This window comes from Melampsora larici-populina (assembly GCF_000204055.1).
Source record: "Melampsora larici-populina 98AG31 unplaced genomic scaffold MELLAscaffold_84, whole genome shotgun sequence".
Lineage (NCBI taxonomy): Eukaryota > Fungi > Basidiomycota > Pucciniomycetes > Pucciniales > Melampsoraceae > Melampsora > Melampsora laricis-populina.
The window spans coordinates 52,870-75,821 of record NW_006768848.1 but is presented as its reverse complement, the minus strand read 5'-3'; the positions used below and the strand labels follow the sequence as shown (position 1 = coordinate 75,821).

At 37.6% G+C, this 22,952-nt stretch overlaps 3 protein-coding genes across 3 annotated transcripts; 2 read left to right on the top strand and 1 right to left on the bottom strand.

The window, feature by feature from the left end:
- Positions 1–1,133: 1,133 nt before the first annotated feature.
- Positions 1,134–1,429, bottom strand: MELLADRAFT_95561 (uncharacterized protein; the record flags this gene model as incomplete). Its single annotated transcript, XM_007418081.1, has 2 exons — positions 1,134–1,273; positions 1,369–1,429. 2 exons carry the CDS (start codon positions 1,427–1,429, stop codon positions 1,134–1,136), a joined length of 201 nt encoding a protein of 66 aa, XP_007418143.1.
- Positions 1,430–2,338: 909 nt separating this feature from the next.
- On the top strand, positions 2,339–2,725 carry MELLADRAFT_40780 (uncharacterized protein; the record flags this gene model as incomplete). Its single annotated transcript, XM_007418060.1, has 2 exons — positions 2,339–2,537; positions 2,646–2,725. Coding segments are annotated over 2 exons (279 nt in total), but the record flags the coding sequence as incomplete, so codon positions are not given.
- Positions 2,726–5,153: 2,428 nt separating this feature from the next.
- Positions 5,154–5,828, top strand: MELLADRAFT_113410 (uncharacterized protein; the record flags this gene model as incomplete). Its single annotated transcript, XM_007418107.1, has 1 exon — positions 5,154–5,828. The coding sequence occupies one exon, from the start codon at positions 5,154–5,156 to the stop codon at positions 5,826–5,828; it is 675 nt and encodes a 224-aa protein (XP_007418169.1).
- Positions 5,829–22,952: the final 17,124 nt, after the last annotated feature.

Genomic DNA, 22,952 nt, shown 5'->3' with positions numbered 1-22,952 from the left:
AAGTAAAAAAAGACAAAAAACACTGATTAAACTGATTAAATGAATGAATTCTAAATAACAAAAAAAGGACTGATTGAACAGTAAATTCTAATAAAGTAAAAAAAGACAAAAATACTGATTAAATGAATGAAGTCTAATAAAGTAAAAAATGATAAAAAAATGATTGAACAGTAAACTCTAATAAAGTAAAAGAAGATAAAAAAGATTATTGAACAGTAAACTCTAATAAAGTAAAAGAAGATAAAAAAATGATTGAACAGTAAACTCTAATAAAGTAAACAAAGACAAAAAAACACTGATCAAACTGATTAAACCAAAGAATTCTAAGAAAGCAAAAATAATATAAAAGGACTGATTGAACAAATATATTCTAATAAAGTAAAACTAAACACACATCAACTAATAAAAAAAATTGAAGGTTTGGGAAAACAAGCTGCTGTTCCGCACTTGATTCCAGTGCCCAATCCAAGGGTTTGAGCTTATAGTATCCAATACAAGGGTTTGAGCTAATGTAGCCAATCCAATCTTTTGGGGGTTCACATCTCAACGAGATGTGATCACCCCAGATTGGCATTGGAGTGCCATCCCATCCAAAAACTTTGGTAGGGACTTGCTCTACAATAACAATATTTGTTTGCAGCCAATACAATCATTTTGGGCGTTCACATCTCAACGAGATGTGATCACCCCAGATTGACATTGGAGCGCCGTCCCATCCAAAAACTTTGGTAGGGACTTGCTCTGCAAAATATATCATCAATGGATGCAAAGCATCAATGCATTGAGGTTCCATTTCCTACAATATTCCATAAAAAAATGAGATCATTTGGAAATCTGATTTTTGAAAAAAAAAAAAAACAGTGTTATAGACCTCAGCAACTAAGTAAAACCAAACTACCAGCTTGATGAGCCGCAGCCAATGAAGTAGGTACCAAATAAACCAAACTCGAAATCCCCAATCCAACTTGAATCGAAACCATTCCGACCATTGATTGAATCCACAAAGAAGTTGAAGGTGGTAAGTAAGATTTCTTTTTCGAAAGGTATGTAAATAATCCAATGATAGATGTCAAGGTTAGGCTTGCTAAGATTCGATGATCAAATTCAACGGTGGTTGGGTTTTCAAATATGTTTCAGATCCATCCGGGTCTTCCTTTGTTTTGATTTGTTATGGTTGCAGATATTAATTCAGATTTAGGTGGAATTAAATGATCTCCCATTAATGGAAACGTATGATAAAATAATCCTGCATCTAATCCTGCCACAAATGCACCTAAGTTAAATAATTGTTCATAAAAAAACATCAAAAAGTTAGCTTTAGTATTTTTTGTTTGAATGAATTGAGGGATGAAAAAGAATAGATCTTACCTGAGACAGCAGTAAGAAACACAAGTCCAGTGACTGAATTCACGAATCCACGAGCTCTCATAGGAACCTTAGATTCCAAAACCTTTACAGATTCAGTGCGGTAGATTGGTTTTCCAATCAGGATAGGTTTCAATCAATGAAACCTAATTGACCAGGATAGGTTTCAGTCAATGAAACCTAATTGACTGAAACCGATGGGCATCGGTCCTAGGTGCATCGGTCTGAGGACCGCTCAAAAAAATGTTTGAGGCAAGCTATTGGGTGAAACATTCCCTTGGTTGTACTGGTGGATTGATTTTTTTTTTTTTTTATTTATTTATTTTTTTGATCCGTTTTTGGCCCGCTCGGGTAACAGTTGCTCGAGTAGGGGTGGGGTGGTCTGTGCACTTGATTTATCAAACCACCATCTGAAAGACCACCGACTAACGCTCTTCTCACTCACCAACTCCAATATCATCATCCTCCGATCTTGATTTGGAAACAAATCAAGTCGTCACCAATCTAAATCTTACCTACTCACCTCATCAATTCATTCATAATGTCTTTCGTAAGTCGAATACCCTCTTTTGCTTTCTTGATTGCGTTCTATTCACTTCAAACCTGTTTGAATTATCGATGATTTATATGTAGATGTCTTGATTATAGGATATACAAACCCGATCACGAACTCACACGTCAATCCTCAAATGCTTACACAAAAGTTTGATCAATGTCGTAAATTAGCACGACAACTTCTTTTCTTGTAACTATCAACTCCGAGATCATCGAAAGCTCAGCTTGAATGAACTTTTCCCGGCCTCACAGAATGTGCACCATGTGAATTGATTGTTCCATTACAATAACTTTGCTTCACATGCTCCTTTTCCTCATAACCTTGCATGTATTGCTGGTACGTTTCTTCAATCTAATTTGATTCAATAGGGAAAAGAAAAAAAAGTTGACAAATTTGGTTTGGGTTGGATGATTTGTAGGGTTTTCGGATGAGATCATTATAATGACTTCGTTACAAAAACCACGGAAGATATTGATACGTGGATCTGATGGAAAAGATTATCCGTTTCTTTGTAAACCTAAAGATGATTTAAGAAAAGATGCTAGATTGATGGAATTTAATTTGAAGATCAATAAGCTTTTGAAAAAAGATTCTGAATCGAGAAAACGTAATTTGCGTAAGTAGTGTTGTTGTTTTGAATAAGTTTTTTTTTGTGATTTAGATAATAACCACTTGAACTTTTTCTTTCTTTTTCTTTTTTTGGATATATTATTCAAATTAATAGATATTAGAACATATGCTGTAGTCGTCTTGAATGAAGAATGTGGTTTATTAGAATGGGTTCCACATACTCTTCCACTTTGAAATATACTACACGCTTTATATTCTACTAAAGGAAACAATTTTCCTGTTTTTCTGAATCCGAGTGATTGCCTGGTAGAAGTGCCATTTACAGCCATGCAATTTTGATCATGCTACATTTTTATCATGACAATTGAAGACTTCCATGTATGCATCCTGAAATCCGACTTTCTGAGCTAGTGAAAAATCGACAACTTGTTCCACCATCATACCTTTATTCTTGTCAGACATAGTTGTATTCTGAATCTGCTGAAGCAAGACTTTGAAGTGTATCTTGTAATGTTTGGCTGAAAGGCCGCCAAGCCACAAAAACAGGACGGGTACCATTGTTTGATGGTTTTGCAATATTTTGAAGTTGTTAATAAGTACCCTAATTAGAAAAAACAGTAGGTAATGTCGGAAAGGAAGCCGCCTGTATAACTTTCGGATCTCTCACCAGGTTTGACCAAGACATCTTGCATCCATTTGTTCTGGAAAGAGATGTGGGTGTTTTGGCCACACACAGACAATGAGGGAACTATCAGGCCTTCCCTAAAAGAATTACAATACATCAGACATCAATTTGTGACATGACAGAAAATGATACAGATCTAACCTTGACCAGTCCATCATGGTAGTAAGCCACTTGTCACCGCCTTTGAGGTCTTGTGTGTTTGTCATTATTCCCGCTTCCGTTAGAAAGACATGCCGTAAGTAGCCTAGGCGATCAATGTGTCCAAAGGATGGATGAAAATATGTGACTGAGGTGATGGGTTCTTTACCCACATGCGCATTTCCAACCTGTATGATTAAGGACAATAAAATGAGGTCAATGACTGGACCACGAGGGAAAAATGGGGTAATCATTCCACATACCTTCATCCCTATGGGTCCGGTCCTTATGTCATTGATGACTCTTTCTTTGAGCTTCTCTTTTGCTATCGGATCACCCTTCTTCACCTCCGCCCACTCATGTTGATGATTCCCTTCATGACAAAGTAATCCCCAACCCTCTTCACCATCCCTATTTAACTCAGTATCTATTTGACATTTGGCGTTACATTTGACGTGCCTTTGATAGCCATTGCATGCCAATTTAGGACAACTTGTAAGTCTGGAAAATGATTTAAAACAGAGGACAGATAAATGAAATGCATAGGAATAATTTGAGACCAGTTGGAACCATTCTCACGCATCAGTAACTTCTGAAATCTTATCCGCTCCAGTCGGCGGGGATCCGGCATAATCACAATTCTCTTCTGAACACTGCATAACCCCCAAACAGTAGTATCGTCTAGTAATCCAAGTCTTTTTCTTGTTGGTTTTGGAACACATGGTGTGAGTCCAAGCAATATAGCGGAAGTTGGAGGCTGGATGCTCAGGGTCATTGACATAAACCGTTTTGCTGTTGGGATGGATGGGAAAATTTTCCTCATTGACTTCACATCATGTTGAGAGACATATCTGTCTCTCAATATTTTACTCAGGTTTCAGCAGTAGTGAAAGGTGATGGATAACTATCATAGAATCATTACATACAATCCATACACGTGCCCCACATAAGCCACCTTAGCACAATAGTATTAATTTCAATACTCAAACCTAAACCTAGAATACTCCTTTATTCAAATAATGCGCCTCCTCCACGCATCATACAGACTCTTTTCCTTACCCGTTATTCTACGGAAGGAAAAGAGTAAGTCCCTTATAATTCTCTATTGTTTCATATTCATAAACTGATGTCATTCTTATAATGTTCTGTATTTGTCTTCTTTGTTCTATTTCACCTTTCACTTACGACGACGCTAGATCTGATAGCTGAAGCTATACGTGTCGATCTTTTCTCCTTAACTTTATCCTTAACCTGAAAACCATTATAGGTTAGAGGATATCTGATCTTTCCAAACCATATTGTTTCCTTTCTATCTAACTCTAATCCTCTTATCCATTTCACTACACCAAATGTAATCTTTACCCGGCGGTAAAGATGACATTTTGTGTAGTGTTTATTGTTCTCTCTCTATGTGTTTAGGTTAGTTTGTTCAGGTAGATAGTGACAGAAGGTGATAGAGGCTCACCTTTAGAAATTGTCACGGGATATCAGGTTAGTTTGTTCAGGTAGATAGTGACAGAAGGTGATAGAGGTTCACCTTTAGAAATTGTCACGGGATATCAGGTATTCAACGGAATTGTCGCTTTTCATGGTAGCAAGAGTTGGTTTGACTCTTAGTTAATTGATTTGAAACGCAATTCTATGTCAGATAGAGAACATACCTCTGACAATATCCACCTACCAACGCCTGCATCAACCCCAGCTCCTTATTCAGAGGATACCGACGAGACATCAGTCGAATCCCAGATAGAAGACCTATCAGATAGATCCAGCTCTTCGGAAACTGTTCACTCAGCTCAAACTACCTCTCCCCACACTACACTAGATCCAGCGCAAGCTATGGCTACTAACGCACCAATTGATAATGATACTCCAGCTCAGCGCCAATCTATTAAAATAAACTCCATTTTACATAAGATCATCCTCAGTACTAAGTTAACCGCGACAAATTATGTTGCTTGGTCAGATGGAGTTCGCTTTGGGCTAATGGCAACTTTGTACAATCACTATCTTGATTTGGAGGAAGCTGGAGGAGATGGTATTGATCTACAAGTTGATTTAGCTACTAAGAAAGCATTGTTTTATTGGTTACTCGCCAGTATCGAACCGGTTCAATCTACAAGATTTATATCCATGATCTCTAAGTTCGAAAACGGGATCAAGATAACTCCTCCTTCACCATCATTGCTCTGGAAAACAATCCAGAACCATCACATTAGCAATTTGGAATCCGTTAAGTTGATGCTACGAAGTGAGATAACTGACTTAAATCAAGGTTCAACTAAAGACTTGCTGGAATATCTGGACATCTTTCATTTTAAAGTCGATGCTTACCTAGGATCTAACGGAGAAATGACTAAGGAAGAACAAGCCAGACAATTCGTCAGATCGCTCAATCAAGAATGGGCTGAAAAAGGATGTGATTTGTTGGACGCCGGTCATGTAAAATTCAGTAACCTCAAAACCGAATTGAAGAAAACATATCAAACCCGGAAAATGTTCTCTTCCAGTTGACAACAGACTAGTCGATTTTCTGAATCATCCAAAGCTGCTCAAGGTAGACGCACTGGTAGATGGCAGACCTGCAATAAGAAAAAATGCTTAGGTCAAGAATATCCCACCAAACCACACAACCAAGCCGATTGCTATCATCACCCTAACAACTCTGGGAAGATGGAAAGCTGGAAACGTCAGAAGCAAGAGAAAGGTGAATGGGTTGAGTACTCACAAGGAATCCAAGGAGGTAACCGTGGTGGTTTTTGTGGCAGAGGTCAAGGTTGCGGCAGTTCACACATGACTAGAGAATCCAGACATCAAATTGATAGCTTGAACTTTCCAAATTCTGAAGACTTAGAATCAGCTTTTGAAAACCTCAGACTAGAAGACCGAGAAGTCAGTTATTGAATTGAAATAGACGGACAATTCTCATGCTCAGCCAAACCTCAATTATCATGTGCTGGTGATCAGTGTGACTCAGTAGCTCTCATAGATACTGGAGCTTCTCACCATATGTTCCATGACCCAAGTCTATTCAAATCAGCCACCTTAATGGCAAACCATGATCCTGGAGCAAAATTAAATCTAGCCGGTGGTGGAGCTACACTCAAAATTCATTCAGTAGGAAATGTAAACTTACTAAACACCAAAGGAGAGTTGATCAAACTTAAAGATTGTTTGTATGTTCCAGAGTTATCAAGAAATCTGATTGCTGGTGGCAGGTTATTAAGAGCCGGAGCTGTTACCACCATCCTAGAAGACCCTAACTTCCGAATTGATCACGGGAAGAAAGAATTATTTATTGGAAGGTTCATTGGTGAAGGCAGTATGATGTATGTGGCCTTGAAATCATTGGTCAGTCATCATAATTCACATCAATCCTCAATTCAAAACACAACACAACTCACTATCCTAAAATTGCATTACTCGTTAGGTCACCCAAGCAAGAAATATTTGAAAAGGATGTGGAGCCTGGGGTATTTCGATGATGTACTCCCTAAATATGTTACTACCAAAGATTTTGCAATTATATCTAAGTGTCCAGTGTGTCCGTTAGCCAAAAATCATTGCCTACCATTTTCTTCAACCAGACCCCGAGCAACCAAATTTCTACAAAACGTGCACGTAGACTTGAGTGGAATAGTTAGAAGTACCTCAGTTAACCGTGAAGAATATTACATTCTCTTTAAGGATGACTACAGCAGTTATCATGTCTCCATTGGTTTGCCTGACAAAAGAGCCGATACCGTTTTTGAATGTTTTAAACGCTATATTGCTTTCGCAGAAAGACAAACCGGTGAATCATTGAAAATGTTCTCACTTGATGGAGGGGGCAAATTCATTAATGGACTCCTTTCGCCATACCTTGAAGAACTGGGATAATCACAAGAGTAACTTCGCCTCATACTCCAGAAGAAAATGGAGTTGCCAAGCGTTCAAATAGAACTATCAACACGAAAGCCAGATGCATGATGATACAATCAGGTATGCCAATTAAGTATTGGTACCATGCCATATCATACTCAGTGATGCTACAAAATCGGACTATCACTACTTCTCTTGGCCTCAACAGCACTCCTCATGATCTGTGGAAGGGAAGACCTTCAAGTTTGAAGCGTTTCCAACCGTTTGGGTGTCTGGCCTACTGTCATATCCAAAAGGAAATTCAAGGAGGAAAATTTGAACCGGTTTCTCGGCCGGGAATTCTTCTAGGAGCAACTGAAGACAATCATAATTTCATCATATTAGATCAAGAAACAAATCAAATACATACCAGTCATGATGTGACTTTTTGTCAGGGTGGCAAGTCTCTATATGAGCCTGTAAGGTCTAGACTTACTAGGTTCGAGGCCCTGACTGCTATTTCTCTGGTTACGAGGAATAGGTACGGTAGTAATACTACTAGAAGTTTCACAAGGGATATTGAGACAGGTGAGTACTCTAATCCTTCAGTGTGATTTTGGAGAGACGGCGGCTTACCGAGGTTTTTGGTTGAAGGTTGGTCACACCTAAGCCGGTTCGGATCCTACTAGACAAGTCTAGAAGGTAGCCTGTTAGGAACAGGGATCTCGTCAGCTGAGCGGTGACGGATCAAGATCAATAGACCAGGAGAATTACAACTAACTAGTAGAAGGATGGAGCCTTATCAGGCGTGAACCTTGGGTGGTTGGCTGGGACTAAGGACTGGGAAGCTAAGGCTCCAGAGGCAATAATCCAAGGGAACTAACAGGAGGACGGACAGATAAGGGGCTTCAGTATGAAGCAGAGAACTGATTAGACAAGCGAAGTGGAAAGGATTTCTTCAGGCTTCAGGATCAAGAGTGGAACTAACGAGTGATTCTAAGGATTTAGAAAACGGGTATAGTTGGGCTCTTGATAGGTGTTTTTGGGATAGAAATATCTATACGAAAGTAAGTAAATGTCGGATCAGATACCTTCTCTCCTTCCTGTCGAGAAGGTCATATTTATACCCCTTCCCTCAACTGCCAACTTGTGGTTGCTGATAGGCTACGCTTGAACTTGCTTCGTGGGCGCCCACGTTAGTTGGTTCGTTAGTAGGAACTGCTCTTGTTGCCTTATCTGTTTGAAGGATATTAGGTCGAGAGGCTCGTCGTCTCTTCTACGGCTGTTGATTTCATCTCAGCCTCCTTCCCTTTTGAGAAGGGTGATGTATGTCTTGTACTCTTGCTAGGTGCATTGGAGTCTTGTGGGTTTCACACTTGGTATTCCTTCGTGATGTGGTTCACGGTATTTGACACTAGACCTATAAGTTGTAATTCTTTTATTATGCTTTTATTGGGTTTGGGGTCTTTGAAACTAGACCTTAAGTTGTATCTATATTTTTATGTTATTTATTAATTATTGCTCAATCTCTTCTTGAAGTACCTTTGGCTCTTCCATTGGAAGGCTCGGGTGCTGACACTTTTCAATCTCTAATCTTCCCTTTCATGAAGGATGCCGAGGACAACCCCAACTGGTTGTTCATTGAAGATCTTCCGCTAGATTCTGCGGAAGATTACCAGAAGGATCAGGAAATAATCGATCTGGTAATTCAAAGAGATATCTCAGATTATGACAAAGAAAGTCTAGAGGAAAACCTCGTCCCTAGCACAGTCAAAGATCAATTGAATTCAAATGAGAACAAAGACACCTCAGTCAAACAAGAAATCAATGTTGAGGAAGAAGTCAACTCACCAGAATCATGTGAACCAGTAACCAACAACAAAAATGAACAAGCCGAACCTCAAGCACCAAGTCAAAGTCAACCAAGACATTGTAGAACTTATAACCCAACAAGGGTTATACAGAGCTGGAAGAGGATAATCTACTAATATAATGACTAGTAGAAGTTGTCTAAGGACTGCTCTTCTAAAACAACACAATCAGAAAGAGCTCTGTTGTATTGAGTACTGATAAGGCACCAGAGAAATGTATCTTCACACGTATTTAAACTTCAAAAAGCACACTTTGTATTACTATCAACACTGCTATAGTGTTATTCCCAATTGATAACTAAAGAAAATAAGCAATATCCGATTGATATTATTCCCAATAAGTCTTTATGACTATGATACTAAAGTAAATTTCTCTTTATAGCTGTAATAAAGGGCGTATTTAAGTGACCAGGTACTATTAAAATAGGTTTATGATGATAAACAAAATAATAATGGTGTAAATGATACAGAAAAAAGGGGAACAACAGTCCCAAAACCCTCTCAAAGTATATATAACAATGTACTAGAACTTTTACAATGGTCAACAGCCTCAAAACCAATCAAATCTGCCCAAAATTCCCTAAAAACCCTATGATGACGCAATATAATGATTTTGTTACTAATAAATGATGTAATTTTCACAGCAAGAAGTGATCAATGACGCAATAATATGATGTACAGCACTTCTTATGATGAATTCAGGTGATTTTTTCCTTGTAAACTAGCTGAAAACCAATTTTTGAGATTACGAATTTTTTCAGATGTGCTCCAATTTTTGATTACTAAAGTGAATCTTGTAGCCCACGTGTTATTGATCATTTCTGACACCTACATGACCTACTTCTGATGAGTGATGAGTAAGATATTGAGTTGTGAAGTTAAGGTTTTTGGTGTTACATGTGACTTGTGACTGTAAATTTGAGATTCACACCAATTCTTTATTTGCCTTATAACTTTTTACACACACCTCCGTTACTAATTATTTAAAGTTTGTACATTATGTAATCCACTCTTCTGCGTTGAATGAGCCATCTACCAACCTATTCTGACGTCATTTGACATATGTAATTAGCTGAAAACCTCCATTTTCCACGAATTTCACCCATTTTCTTCACTTTTCACAGCTACTACTCTCTTTTTCTTGCTCATGTAATATGAAATCATCATCTATAACCTTAAAAATCCCGGAAAATCCTCTTGGCAACCTTAAATTCCATCACTACCACTATTACACATCCAAACTACACGTGTACCTCTTGTTTACCAACTTCGAAAAAGTACCTTTTCCCTAATAACTTTTATTTCTGCTTATCAACCTTGAAGATTAAAATTGTCATAGTATAATATAATGTTGTTCTTTCATATTCTAACCTCATAATACCCATAACTTTATTTTTACTAACCTAAAAACCATTTTCCAACTTTTATACCTATATTTTCGAATTTTTCTTATATTTTTCTTTCTTTCTTTTTGTAATAAGTTTGTAAGTAAACTATAATGATCTTATGTATAATGTGAAATAAAAATGATGTAATGTTGACCTAATGACCAATACATAAGCCTACAAGAGCTTCAATTGATCAAAAACCTCCATTTTGAATTTTCTTTCCTGCTGAATCCTGCTAATAAACTGGTAAACTGGTAATTGTGAATTTTTTAATTGATCCCATAAATTGATCACCACATCCTCCTCTTCTTCCAAACTGCCCCCAGTTTATCAATTAAACAATTCAATTAAACACTCCAAATCACTAAATTCTTGAATTTTCCTTTATTTCCAATATGGTCAACACTGTTTCACCTTCTGTAGCTTCACCTTGTGTCCAATGCCGGATGGTAAACTCCTCCTGCCATTATCAAATCAATCCTGCTTGCCAAAGATGCCATAGTCTAGGAATAATATGCTGTAAGTCCAATTTCTTTCTTCTATTTCTTTCTTCTTTTCTTTATAATAAGTTTCAATGTTTTTATTTTAATTATTTTACTAATTTTAATTCTTTTCTTTTATTCTTTAATTAATTTTAATAGCCTACCCTGCAGCGCCTTCATCCAACAATTCACCTGTACCTAATTCTCCTGCCAACAATTATCCTCCACCAAACACGCCTAATACTCCTATTAGAATAAATTTCCTTAATCCTTATAATATTAACTTAAATAACACGCCTTCAGCTCCTGATTCACCTAATCCTTCCATTACTTCATCAATTGAAACCAACTTCACCACATCTGATCCATTTTTCAAAAGATTGTATGAACATAATCTTGCGTGGAATCAGACTATATAACCTATCAGAACTGGCATTCTTGGAGGATCCTGGATGATACAATCAGACAATTCAAAGAAGCAGGCTTTGAAGTTCCAAATATAATTAATAATCACTACCATTTGTTGCGTGCACATTCTATAGCTGAGTATGTTTCAAGAAGGGGTGAAGATGAGTGTCTAACTGTAGCAACTTTTATTCCATTCCTTAATCATGCTGAGCGCGCAAATGCTGCTATTTTATCCCCCTACAGTACTCCTTCTACCAATCCTCCTAATACTGAACCTCCTCTAATTAATTATGTTAATAATGACCCTCCTATAATTCCTGCCGTAAATTCTCCTTATACTGATTATAATTATTCTGAATACACTCCTACTATTTATGAACTCCCAAGCTGGCTTGATCCACGCCTTTTTCCTTCTTCTCCTTAAATTTTATATCTTTTAACTTGTACATTTTTAATCTTCTTTTAAATTTAAATTTTTATTATAATTATTATACTGATAACTAGTGAAACATATCCTTATTTTTCTTTTTAAATCTTATCTTATATTTTTATTCTGATCTTTTAATTCTTTTAATCTTTTATATATATTTTTATCTTTGAAATTAATAATATTATTAGTGTTAATTTATACTTATAATTGCGCTTCTTCCTCTTCAATGCCCACCTCCTCTTCTTCTGCTAATATTGCCACAACTCTAGGATAAAATCTTTTAACATGTTCAGCAGCATATTTTTGTGATAATTGTCAAGATATATCATTTATTTCAATCACGACAAACACATACCTCACCAAAACCATACAGTCACCGATACAATATGATCACCAATACAAAACCTCAAACCTAATTACAATTTAGCTGTATCATCATTGTATCACTCAACTTAGTTCATACTGATTGCCACTTCGCGCACGCCTCTTTTTCCTCATCAGTCCACTGAGGAAAATTAGGCGTGTGAGTTCTTTTCTCTAACATTATATTCAATTCATTCATATCAACCTTATTCATCAATTGTTCTTGTTTCTGTCATCTCCTTTTGTATAGATTGAATCTTGTCCCTCTCACCTTTAATAGGTGTGTAGTATTGTTGTCCTTGGTGTTCAGAACCAGAAGGACTTAGCCCGTTTACTGGCTTTTACCAGGTCTGTTGTTTAAGTTATGATCAATGAAATCATCAGTCCACTGAGGAAAATTAGGCGTATTGAATCTTGTCCCTCTCACCTTTAATAGGTGTGTAGTATTGTTGTCCTTGGTGTTCAGAACCAGAAGGACTTAGCCCGTTTACTGGCTTTTACCAGGTGTGTAGTATTGTTGTCCTTGGTGTTCAGAACCAGAAGGACTTAGCCCGTTTACTGGCTTTTACCAGGTGTCGAGTTCCTTGGATTCTCTCATGGTAGCGAGAGTGAACTCGACTTTTATTTAAAATCCATCAATTTATGTCATCGCCTTCCAACGCACCTTCTCCCGTAAACTCCAGTATCGATTCTGAAGACGATACGGAGACTGACCTTCCATCAAACTCTGCCGACTCTATTTCTTCTGATAATACTATCACCGCTCCTGCCAATCCAATCAACGATACTGTTTCTACCTTTACTCGTCGTACTGATCCTGTTGAAACAATCCCTATCAACATGAGTCAATCCACAACTCCAACTACCCAGAAGGAGTTTGCCATTGCTTTGAACATTAGTTTAAGTAAACTAACGGCCACCGTCAATTTAGGAAAGAGCAATTATACTCGCTGGGCTATGGGAATCAAAAGATCCTTGAAACCTTTATGTTTAGACAAATATCTAACAACACCCGATAAACCTGATGATATAACGGATGAAGAACACTTGGCCAATAAAGAATGTCTTACAAATTTTCTTCTCAACCGCATGGAATCATCTACTTCAGCTTATGTCGAGTCAAAATTACAAATCAGAGTAGATGGAGAAGTCGATTTAGAATATGAACCTTCAAAGTTATGGTCCATCGTCAGAAGCAATAAAGCCCCAACATCAGAAGCAGCTCAATTTCAATTAGATAATGATTTAGATGACTTGAGACAAGATAATCGCACAACTCTTGAAACGCACTTGGCCAAATTTAGAGAGATGAAAGATGAACTTATGCTAGCAGGAGGCGAACTCACTGATGGCCAACTAGCTAGAAGACTCATCAAATCACTTCATCAAGATAATCAAATCTTATTATCTAATGTCTTTGATATGGTGAAACCGCTTACTTACGACGGCGTTGAGCAGTATATTTTACTCAAAGAGAAGGAAATTAGAAACTTACCTCAATTTGCTAATCTGTACAAAAGTCAATTATTCAGACCTGGAGCTCATGCGATCAACAGAACCAACAATCGCGGCAATTACAACAATCAGCCCAGCAGGCCTAAATGCACTTCCGATCAATGTGTATGTAAGTACGGTAAAGATGACTGTTTTGAAAATCCGAAGAATCAAGACAAGAAGATCAAATGTCAGCAAGATCTAATCAATAAAGGAAGATGGAGAGGACCGGTACCAAGTCATTTACAATCAAGCACCTCGTCTAAATCTTTCCAACATCGTCATACATCCGCTAACACTGAACCATCATCAACGGTTGATCCCAGCATTAATGAATTAACCAAAGCAATGAATTCAATGAATGTGACTACCGATACCGATCAACCGACTGTATTTCACACTGATTACTTCTGCAGCAACAAAGCAGTTCAAGCCAAAATTCCAAGCAACTCTTTCGGTCTCGCTGACACTGGATCATCTCATCACATGTTTAATAACCTCAAACATTTCGATCCAAAATCACTGATCCCTAATCCCGATCCTGACAAAAGACTGAATTTAGCTGGAGGAAGCGAAACACTCACCATTGAACGAATTGGGACTGCTTACTTGCTCGATAGTGATGGCAAGACAATGATCTTTGAAAATTCTCTCTATGTACCTTTATTAAACAAGAATTTAATAGCTGCTGGTGCTTTGATCAAGAAGGGAGTCGTTCCTGTGATTCATCCGACGCAACCTAACATCTTCAGCTTGAATTTAGGCAACAGAACACTTTTTAAAGGATTCTTCTCGGGCAATCTGATGGTCGTTAAACTGATCGAATGTCCTGTACGTCAAATTTCCACTCAGCCTCTATCTTCGACAATCAATCAATCATCTGATACACTTGAAAACCTTCATCACCGATTAGGCCACCCTAATTTCAACTACCTCCAAAAAATGATAAGGGACAAGCTTATAGAGGGGGTGTCGGTTGGTTGTGACTTATCTAAACCTGTCGATTGTATCTCTTGTATTAAATCCAAATCCGAAAGACCTCCTTTTTCTCATTCTCGACCTCGTGCTACTATGAAGCTAGAGAACGTACATGTAGATCTGAGTGGAATTGTGCGTGGATATGTAAATGATGGATATCTATACTACATCCTCTTTACCAATGACATGACTGGAATGCAATTTGTTTATTTTCTGAAATCTAAAGATAAAAATTCTGTCTTTAACGCGTTATGCGCCTTTATCACTTTTGCTGAACGACAGAGTGACTGCAAAGTCAAATGCTTCACTCTGGATCAAGGTTCTGAATTTTTTAATAATCTTTTTGTCCCCTACTGTTGTGATCAAGGGATTTGGTTACATGAAACTGCTGCATACACACCGGAGCAAAATGGGGTTTCGGAGCGAGCGAACAAAACCATCACCTACAAAGCCAGAGCACTGCTCGAACACTCAAACTTACCACCATCTTTTTGCTTCGAAGCCGTCAATACGACCGTCTATCTTGACAATCGTACGATTTCATCATCTTACAACAAAGGATCAATGACCCCATTTGAAGGATGGTACGGCCGAAAACCATCGATATCTCATATCCGAACTTTCGGCTGTGCTGTCGAATACCTTATTTGCAAAAGCCAGCGTGATGGAAAATTCCACGCCATCACCAGAACTGGTGTACTTATTGGATTCACCACCGATAACTTCAATTACCGTATCTATGACCTCGAATCAAGAAAGATCGTCACCACACGCGATGTTAAATTCCGCGAACACATCTTTCCTTTTAGGAAATCAGTCAAATTCAACTACCAGCATTTATTCTCAAAGAAAGAATTGAATGACCTCAACATTGAAAATCCTGATTTTGAACCGGTCATCAATCTAGATGATGATGACTACCCGCTTATTCCAAAACAACAACCTCTGATCAATAGCCGTGAAGTTACGCAGGAGTCTGAACCTCCCAGCGAAACTGACGAGTCTATTGACGATCCACAACCACCTATCTTATCACCAGAACAAACCGTGGAGTCTGAACCTCCATCGGTTGAAAATCCTGGTGACGACAGACCTACAACAAAAGAAGAACCGACTGTTAGACGATCGGCTCGGGAACATCGACCACCGGACCGATTCAAACCTTCTTCCAGCCACGCCTTCTGGTCTGATATCAATGCATTCATAGCAAGTGATGATCCTGACTGTTACGCCTTTGCAACAACACCTACCGTACGACTGGTCAACGAACCCAAGACGTACAAACAAGCATCAAAATCCCCTGAAAAGGATGACTGGATTGCTGCTATGAACAAAGAAATTGATTCTATTAACAAGCGTAAAGTATGGACTATTGTACGACGCCCCAAAAACAGAGCTGTTGTGGGAGGTAGATGGGTCTATAGAATTAAACCCAATCTTGACGGATCTATCGCCAAATTCAAAGCCAGATATGTTGCAAAAGGTTTTTCACAAGTACCTGGAGTTGACTATCATGAAACTTACTCACCTACCGGCAAGCCTACTTCACTAAGGGTTTTTATTGCTATGGCTGCTCTTAATGGCTGGCCGATACACTCAATGGACGCCATATGTGCATTTCTGAATAATCACTTAGATTATGAAATCTACATGGAATTACCTGATAATCTCAGAGAACTATATGAAGAAGATATGGTTGCTTGCTTAGCTCGGACGATTTACGGTTTGAAACAATCAGCAAAGTACTGGAGCGATGATGTCACTGAATTTCTATTATCAATTGGGTTTCGAAAATCAGACGCCGATGCCTGTGTATTCATACGAATATCATCTGATGGATCTAAATTTTCAGCTATGTATGTGCATGTTGATGATATGGCGATCACAGGCAATGAAATCTCTGTTATCAAAGAACTTATTGCTAAGCGCTGGGACATGGAGGACCTTGGTATTTCTCATTGTATTGTCGGAATTCAGATATCTCGGACTTCACAATTTTCTTATGCAATTGGTCAACCGGCAATGATTGAAAGTGTCCTAGAACGGTTTAACATGACACAATGTAAACCAGCGAGTACGCCTCTACCAGCAGACCTCAAACTAACACAAGCAACAGATTTCGAAGCTGAAGATTTTGCTCATCAAAACATGCCGTATCGAAATGGTGTTGGATCACTGATGTATTTATCACAATGCAGTCGACCCGACATATCCTATGCTGTTGGAGTTCTTTCGCAACACTTAGACCGCCCATCAAAGGCTCACTGGAACGCCTTCACTCATGTTCTACGTTACCTTAGAGGCACCACCCACCTTTTTATCGAATATAACGCAGGAAGTGAAGGGCTATCAGGAAACCAATCGTGGAAATGCCCATATGGATTCTCAGACGCTGATTGGGCCGGTAACAAAGACAATCGTCGATCAACCACCGGGTACATCTTCAAGTTACTAGGTGGAGCAATCAGCTGGAAAAGTCGACTCCAGCCAACTGTAGCACTGTCAAGCACGGAGGCTGAGTATCGAGCCACAACTGAGGCCGGGCAGGAAGCAACATGGCTTCAAACGCTCCTCATCTCCTTTGGCTTCACAATCACCAAACCAACTCGCCTTCACTGTGATAACTTAGGTGCTATTGACCTTACTTCTAAAACTATTTTTCATGCAAGGACAAAACATATTGAAATTCAATACCATTTCATCCGAGAACTTGTTAAACGTGGAACAATCGAACTACAGCATTGCAATTCTCATAGAATGATAGCAGATGTTTTGACAAAACCACTAGGAAAATCGCCTTTTCAATGGCTACGCAAGGCTATTGGACTACATCATCGAGAGGCAACTTCAACTTAACTAATTTTATCTGGATGCTATTTTTTTGTTGCTGTTTCTTTTTAGTTTTAGTTTTTTTTTTCTTTCTTCTATATTTACATACTATACCATGATATGCTGATTTGTTTGTCGTGCTATACCATGATATGCTGATTTGTTTGTCGTGCTTGAGGGGGTGTGTCAAGATATATCATTTATTTCAATCACGACAAACACATACCTCACCAAAACCATACAGTCACCGATACAATATGATCACCAATACAAATTCACCGATACAAAACCTCAAACCTAATTACAATTTAGCTGTATCATCATTGTATCACTCAACTTAGTTCATACTGATCGCCACTTCGCGCACGCCTCTTTTTCCTCATCAGTCCACTGAGGAAAATTAGGCGTGTGAGTTCTTTTCTCTAACATTATATTCAATTCATTCATATCAACCTTATTCATCAATTGTTCTTGTTTCTGTCATCTCCTTTTGTATAGATTGAATCTTGTCCCTCTCACCTTTAATAGGTGTGTAGTATTGTTGTCCTTGGTGTTCAGAACCAGAAGGACTTAGCCCGTTTACTGGCTTTTACCAGGTCTGTTGTTTAAGTTATGATCAATGAAATCATCAGTCCACTGAGGAAAATTAGGCGTATTGAATCTTGTCCCTCTCACCTTTAATAGGTGTGTAGTATTGTTGTCCTTGGTGTTCAGAACCAGAAGGACTTAGCCCGTTTACTGGCTTTTACCAGGTGTGTAGTATTGTTGTCCTTGGTGTTCAGAACCAGAAGGACTTAGCCCGTTTACTGGCTTTTACCAGGTGTCGAGTTCCTTGGATTCTCTCAATAATTGAGTCCCATCCAATTCTTCTAAAATATAAGCACCTCCCATATGTTGTTCAACCACCTTATAAGGCCCATTCCATCTATTTTTAAATAACTTTCCCCATTGAAATTCCAAACTTTTATTATAAGTTAATACCAAAGTTCCTTTCTCTAATGGATTTCTTAATCTATGCGCATTTTTCTTGTCCCAATATATAATTCCATCTACTCTTGCCTTCATCATCTTTTCATAAGCTTTCTTAATCAATTCTTCTCTTCCCAATAATTGTTCCATTCTTGCTTTTAATAAATCTTCTCCAGTGTAAATAATATCCCAATCAATACCTAAAAATGTCCCAGCTTCCAAATCCACGGGTAAAATTGCTAGTTGATTAAATAACATCTCATAAGGAGATAATCCAGTGGTTCTTTTCGTGGAAATTCTGTCTGAAAATAATACTTGAGGTAAAAATGTCTCCCAAGAAGTCCCAGTCTCATCACTTAATTTTACCAAAGCTCCTTTAATATCCTTATGACCTCTTTCAACCATTCCTTCTGACTGTGGCCAATATGCCGTGGATTCCCCTAATGTTGATCCTGACATAGCAATTGCATCTCTAAATACTCCTTTAAATTCAGAACCTCCATCTACAGTAAAACATTTGACAGAACCATATCTCATTAACCATTCTTTAGTAATAAATTTAGCCACTGCAGGTGCTGTTAACTTCCTTAAAGGTGCAGCTTCTACCCATCCAGTCAAATCATCTCTAGCTATTATAGCATAATTATAATTACCCGCCTTAATATGAATTGCATCCAAGCTTACTCTTCCAAACAAAGTACTTTCACCAGTTGCTCTTCCCATTTCTTTTTCCTTCTTTGAACTTTTCTTTTGACATATTTCACACGTCAATACCCAATCTCTAACAAATTCCTTCATTTCAGGCCACCAGAATCTTACCAAACATCTTTTATAAGTCTCCTCAATTCCTATATGTCCTAATTCCTCGTGTAATTTCTCTAAAATAAACCTCTGTCCTTCTAAATTTGAAACAACCAATCTTCCATAAGGTACCCCTCTTTTCTTCAATCTTTCATTTTCCACGTAATAAGAAGGAGCTCTATTCTTAAGCCTTTGAAACTCATCATCCAAGCATCCTTCAGGTCTTTTTAAAGTTGTTAAATACTCTTGTAAATATTTCCAAACACCTTCTTGCGCCCAAATTGTTCCACTCTCTTCCTCCTCTTCGTCTGATGTTAAATCCTCATTCTGCAATTTAAAACTTTCATACACTTTAATATCCTTATCCTCTTCATTAAAACTCTCAGCTGAATCTGAATCACTTCCACACATTCTCCTTGATAATCCATCTGGCATTCCAAAGCTTTTAGCATGTTTATGAACTAAATCAAATGAAAATAATTGGATGAAAGCTACCCATCTTGTCATAGCAGCATTAGGTAAACTTGGCGTGTTAATAATCTGAATTAAAGCCTTTGCATCCACTTGTAATTCAAAATGTTGACCCCATAACTTTGTTCTGAACTTCTTAAGAATCTTTGCCACGCCACATAACTCTAATTTGGGTTGAGAATACCTTGATTCCACCTCAGTAAATACTTCTGATTCATAGAATACTGGCCTGATTTCACCATTTACATCTGCTTGCATTAATACTCCTCCAGCTGATATATGACTGGAATCCACGGCTAGAATAATTGGACTTGCTTCTTCATTATAATCCAATGCTGATAATATTATATCTTCCCCAACAATCTTCTTCAATAAATTAAAAGCATCCTCACACTCTTGACTCCATATAAATTCCACTTTTAATCTTGTAAGCCTTCTTAAAGGTGCTGCCAAATGACCAAAATTAGGAATAAACATTCTTACATATATACACGTGCCCAAAAATCCTAATACTTGAGTTTTATTTGTTGGAGTTGGCCAACTTTGAATCTTATTCTTCTTTTTAATTGATATACTCCTTCCTTTCTTGCTTACAATATGTCCAACAATTTCCAAAGCAGGTACACACACAGCAAACTTCTTTCCAGACACAGTAAGTCCTGCTTCTTCAATCCTGAACAACATTCTTTCTAAAACCACGGCATATTCCCAAATAAATTTTCTTATACCATTATTTTCTTTTAATACTTCATTATTATAATCTGATTCTGGTCCCTTCACGCCTCCATCATCAATAAATATTCCTACATGTTGAGGAATTTCATCTTGCAATATCCACATCATCTGAGCTTGATATACAGCTACTGAATTAGTTGCTCCTTGAGGTAATCTAGTTAATTGTAATCTTCCCAAAGGGGTTTCAAAAGTTGTTAAAGGACGTGAAAATGCTGCTAATTCCCTCTCATCATAACCTCCCATAATATCACCAAGTCCATAACAAGCTCTTCCAGCAAAGGATTCCACGAAATCTTCAGGAGCAGGTGGTACTCCAGAGTCCTTAATTGTTACTCTATTTAATACTTGTAGATCATGTACTACCCTTAATTTTCCATCACCTTTAAGTACACAAAATACAGGACTAGTATAACTTGACGTGGATTGTTCATAAAGACCTGTTCTTATTCTTTGTCTAACTAATTCAATGAAATCATTCCTTATTGCTACAGGTATAGGAATAGGTCTTATTTGCCAAGGCTCATGTTCCACCACGGGTATTGCATAAGGTTGTCCATATGAATGCTTTAACAAACCTCTTTCTTCTTCACAATAAGCTATTGCTGCCTCCCTTAATACTAATATCAATAAGAATAATTTCCATTCCTCCTCACTTAACCATTCTGCAGGACCAAAGTTACATTGCTTAAGTCTTTCCACCGTGGTTTTCTTAGTTTCTTTGAAGACTGGAGGATTTTTAATTAAAGGAGTAATATAAGGATCCCTTGATAAAGGTGGTCTTTGTAAAGGAAGATTTAAATACTGTGGCATTGGCGCATTAACAGGTTTAACCTTCTTGTCCACAGTCTTATATTTAGTACTGTAACTCCTTAAATCCTTGAGTTCACGCCCTCTTCCAAATATTTCTTGATCCTCCAAACACATAATTAAGCTTAATTCATTTATTAAATCATAATCCACACTTTCTTTCTCAAATTGCAATCCAAATACTTCTTCTTGATCATCTTCATCTTCAACTATATCATAATCAACACCCAAGCATAAATCATGTGCTGCATAACCTTGCCTTTCTTCAATTTCCACATTTAATTCCCTTTCCCAATTTCCCTTATCAGGTTCACATAACCTTACCTTCATCCATACTCCTCTATTATCTTTTAATGTCATCATTTCCCCTAAATCTTTCTTGAAATCCAATTGAACAGCATAATCAAATAAGAAAGATCTTCCCAATATTATTGGAGTTTGACTCTCCTCAGTTACGTAAAATTGAACCAATCCTTCAATATTTCTCCCAATCTTAACTTTAACTTTCTCAGCAATTCCACATAAAACAGTCTTCTGTCCACCAATTCCTCTTACTGCTCCTTTAATATTAACCACAGTTTGAACAGGTAATAATTGCATAAACTTCTGAGGAATTATACTAATTTGAGATCCTGAATCAACCAATGCTTTCAATTTAATTTTACCAATTGTAATAGTAACATATCCCAAAGGCGTGGAATATAAAGGTGACTGAGGTAAATTAACTTCCATAGATGAATTACTTTCAGAATCAAATTCAAAGTCAGACAAAGCTGTACTGTTAACTGCTGAAGCCATTGTTTCTTGATTCATATTTAATCTTCTCTTTGAAACCCACTTCTTAACTTCTTCAGATACCACAGGAGAAATGGCGCATAATTCTTTAACTTGAATATCAACAACACTCTTCATTAATTTCTGAACCACGTCTGTTACAACCCTTGGATTTTCTGCAAAGACTGGCCTTTCTAATTTATTCTTCTGTTCCCCGTGTCCTGGCATTATATAAGAAGGTCTGATTGTTTTATTTGAACCTTCCTTAATGTTTCTATTATCATCATCAGCGTGAATCCTTCTCAAACTCTCCTCCATTTCATTTATTCCAGCTTCTTCAATATTATTTTCTATATCTAAATCCATACCATCATCAATATCCTCAGCTTCTTCATTAATAGTAACCTTCTTCTTCTTCTTAGGTTCAGCTTGAGTTACAGTCTTTCCACTACGTGTATTTGCTGTAATATCATAAATTTTAGTTCCACCTCCTCCCAATAATTCATTCCCATGACTTCTTAATATTTCAGGCATCCTCCAATCCCCTTCAAGAATACCACAACTTGTTTTAAGCTCTTGAATTTTATCCTTCCCGTCATTTTTTGTAATAATAGCTGTAGGAGTTACAGGTGGTACTACAGGTGTATTAACATGTACAGCTGGAGTTGTTACACGTTGTTGTTGTATATTTTGACGTGTAGCATCATTGGCTTGCTGTTCAGAATATCTGATAACTTGCTGCCTAATTCCATCTTCCCCTTGCTTAAACATTCTTACATTTCCTGAAGGTAAAAAGAAACCATCCATCCTATCTTGCAATAATCCAGCTTGTTTATCTTGAATTACCCATCTAAATCTTCCTACAGTATGTCCTTCAGTATTACAATACACGCAAAAGACAGTATTCCCTTGATTACCATTTACTGGACACCTGTGGCACCTGTATAAATTGACTTACAAGTCGATCATAAAGTGTACTTTATGGTCGACTGGTCGAC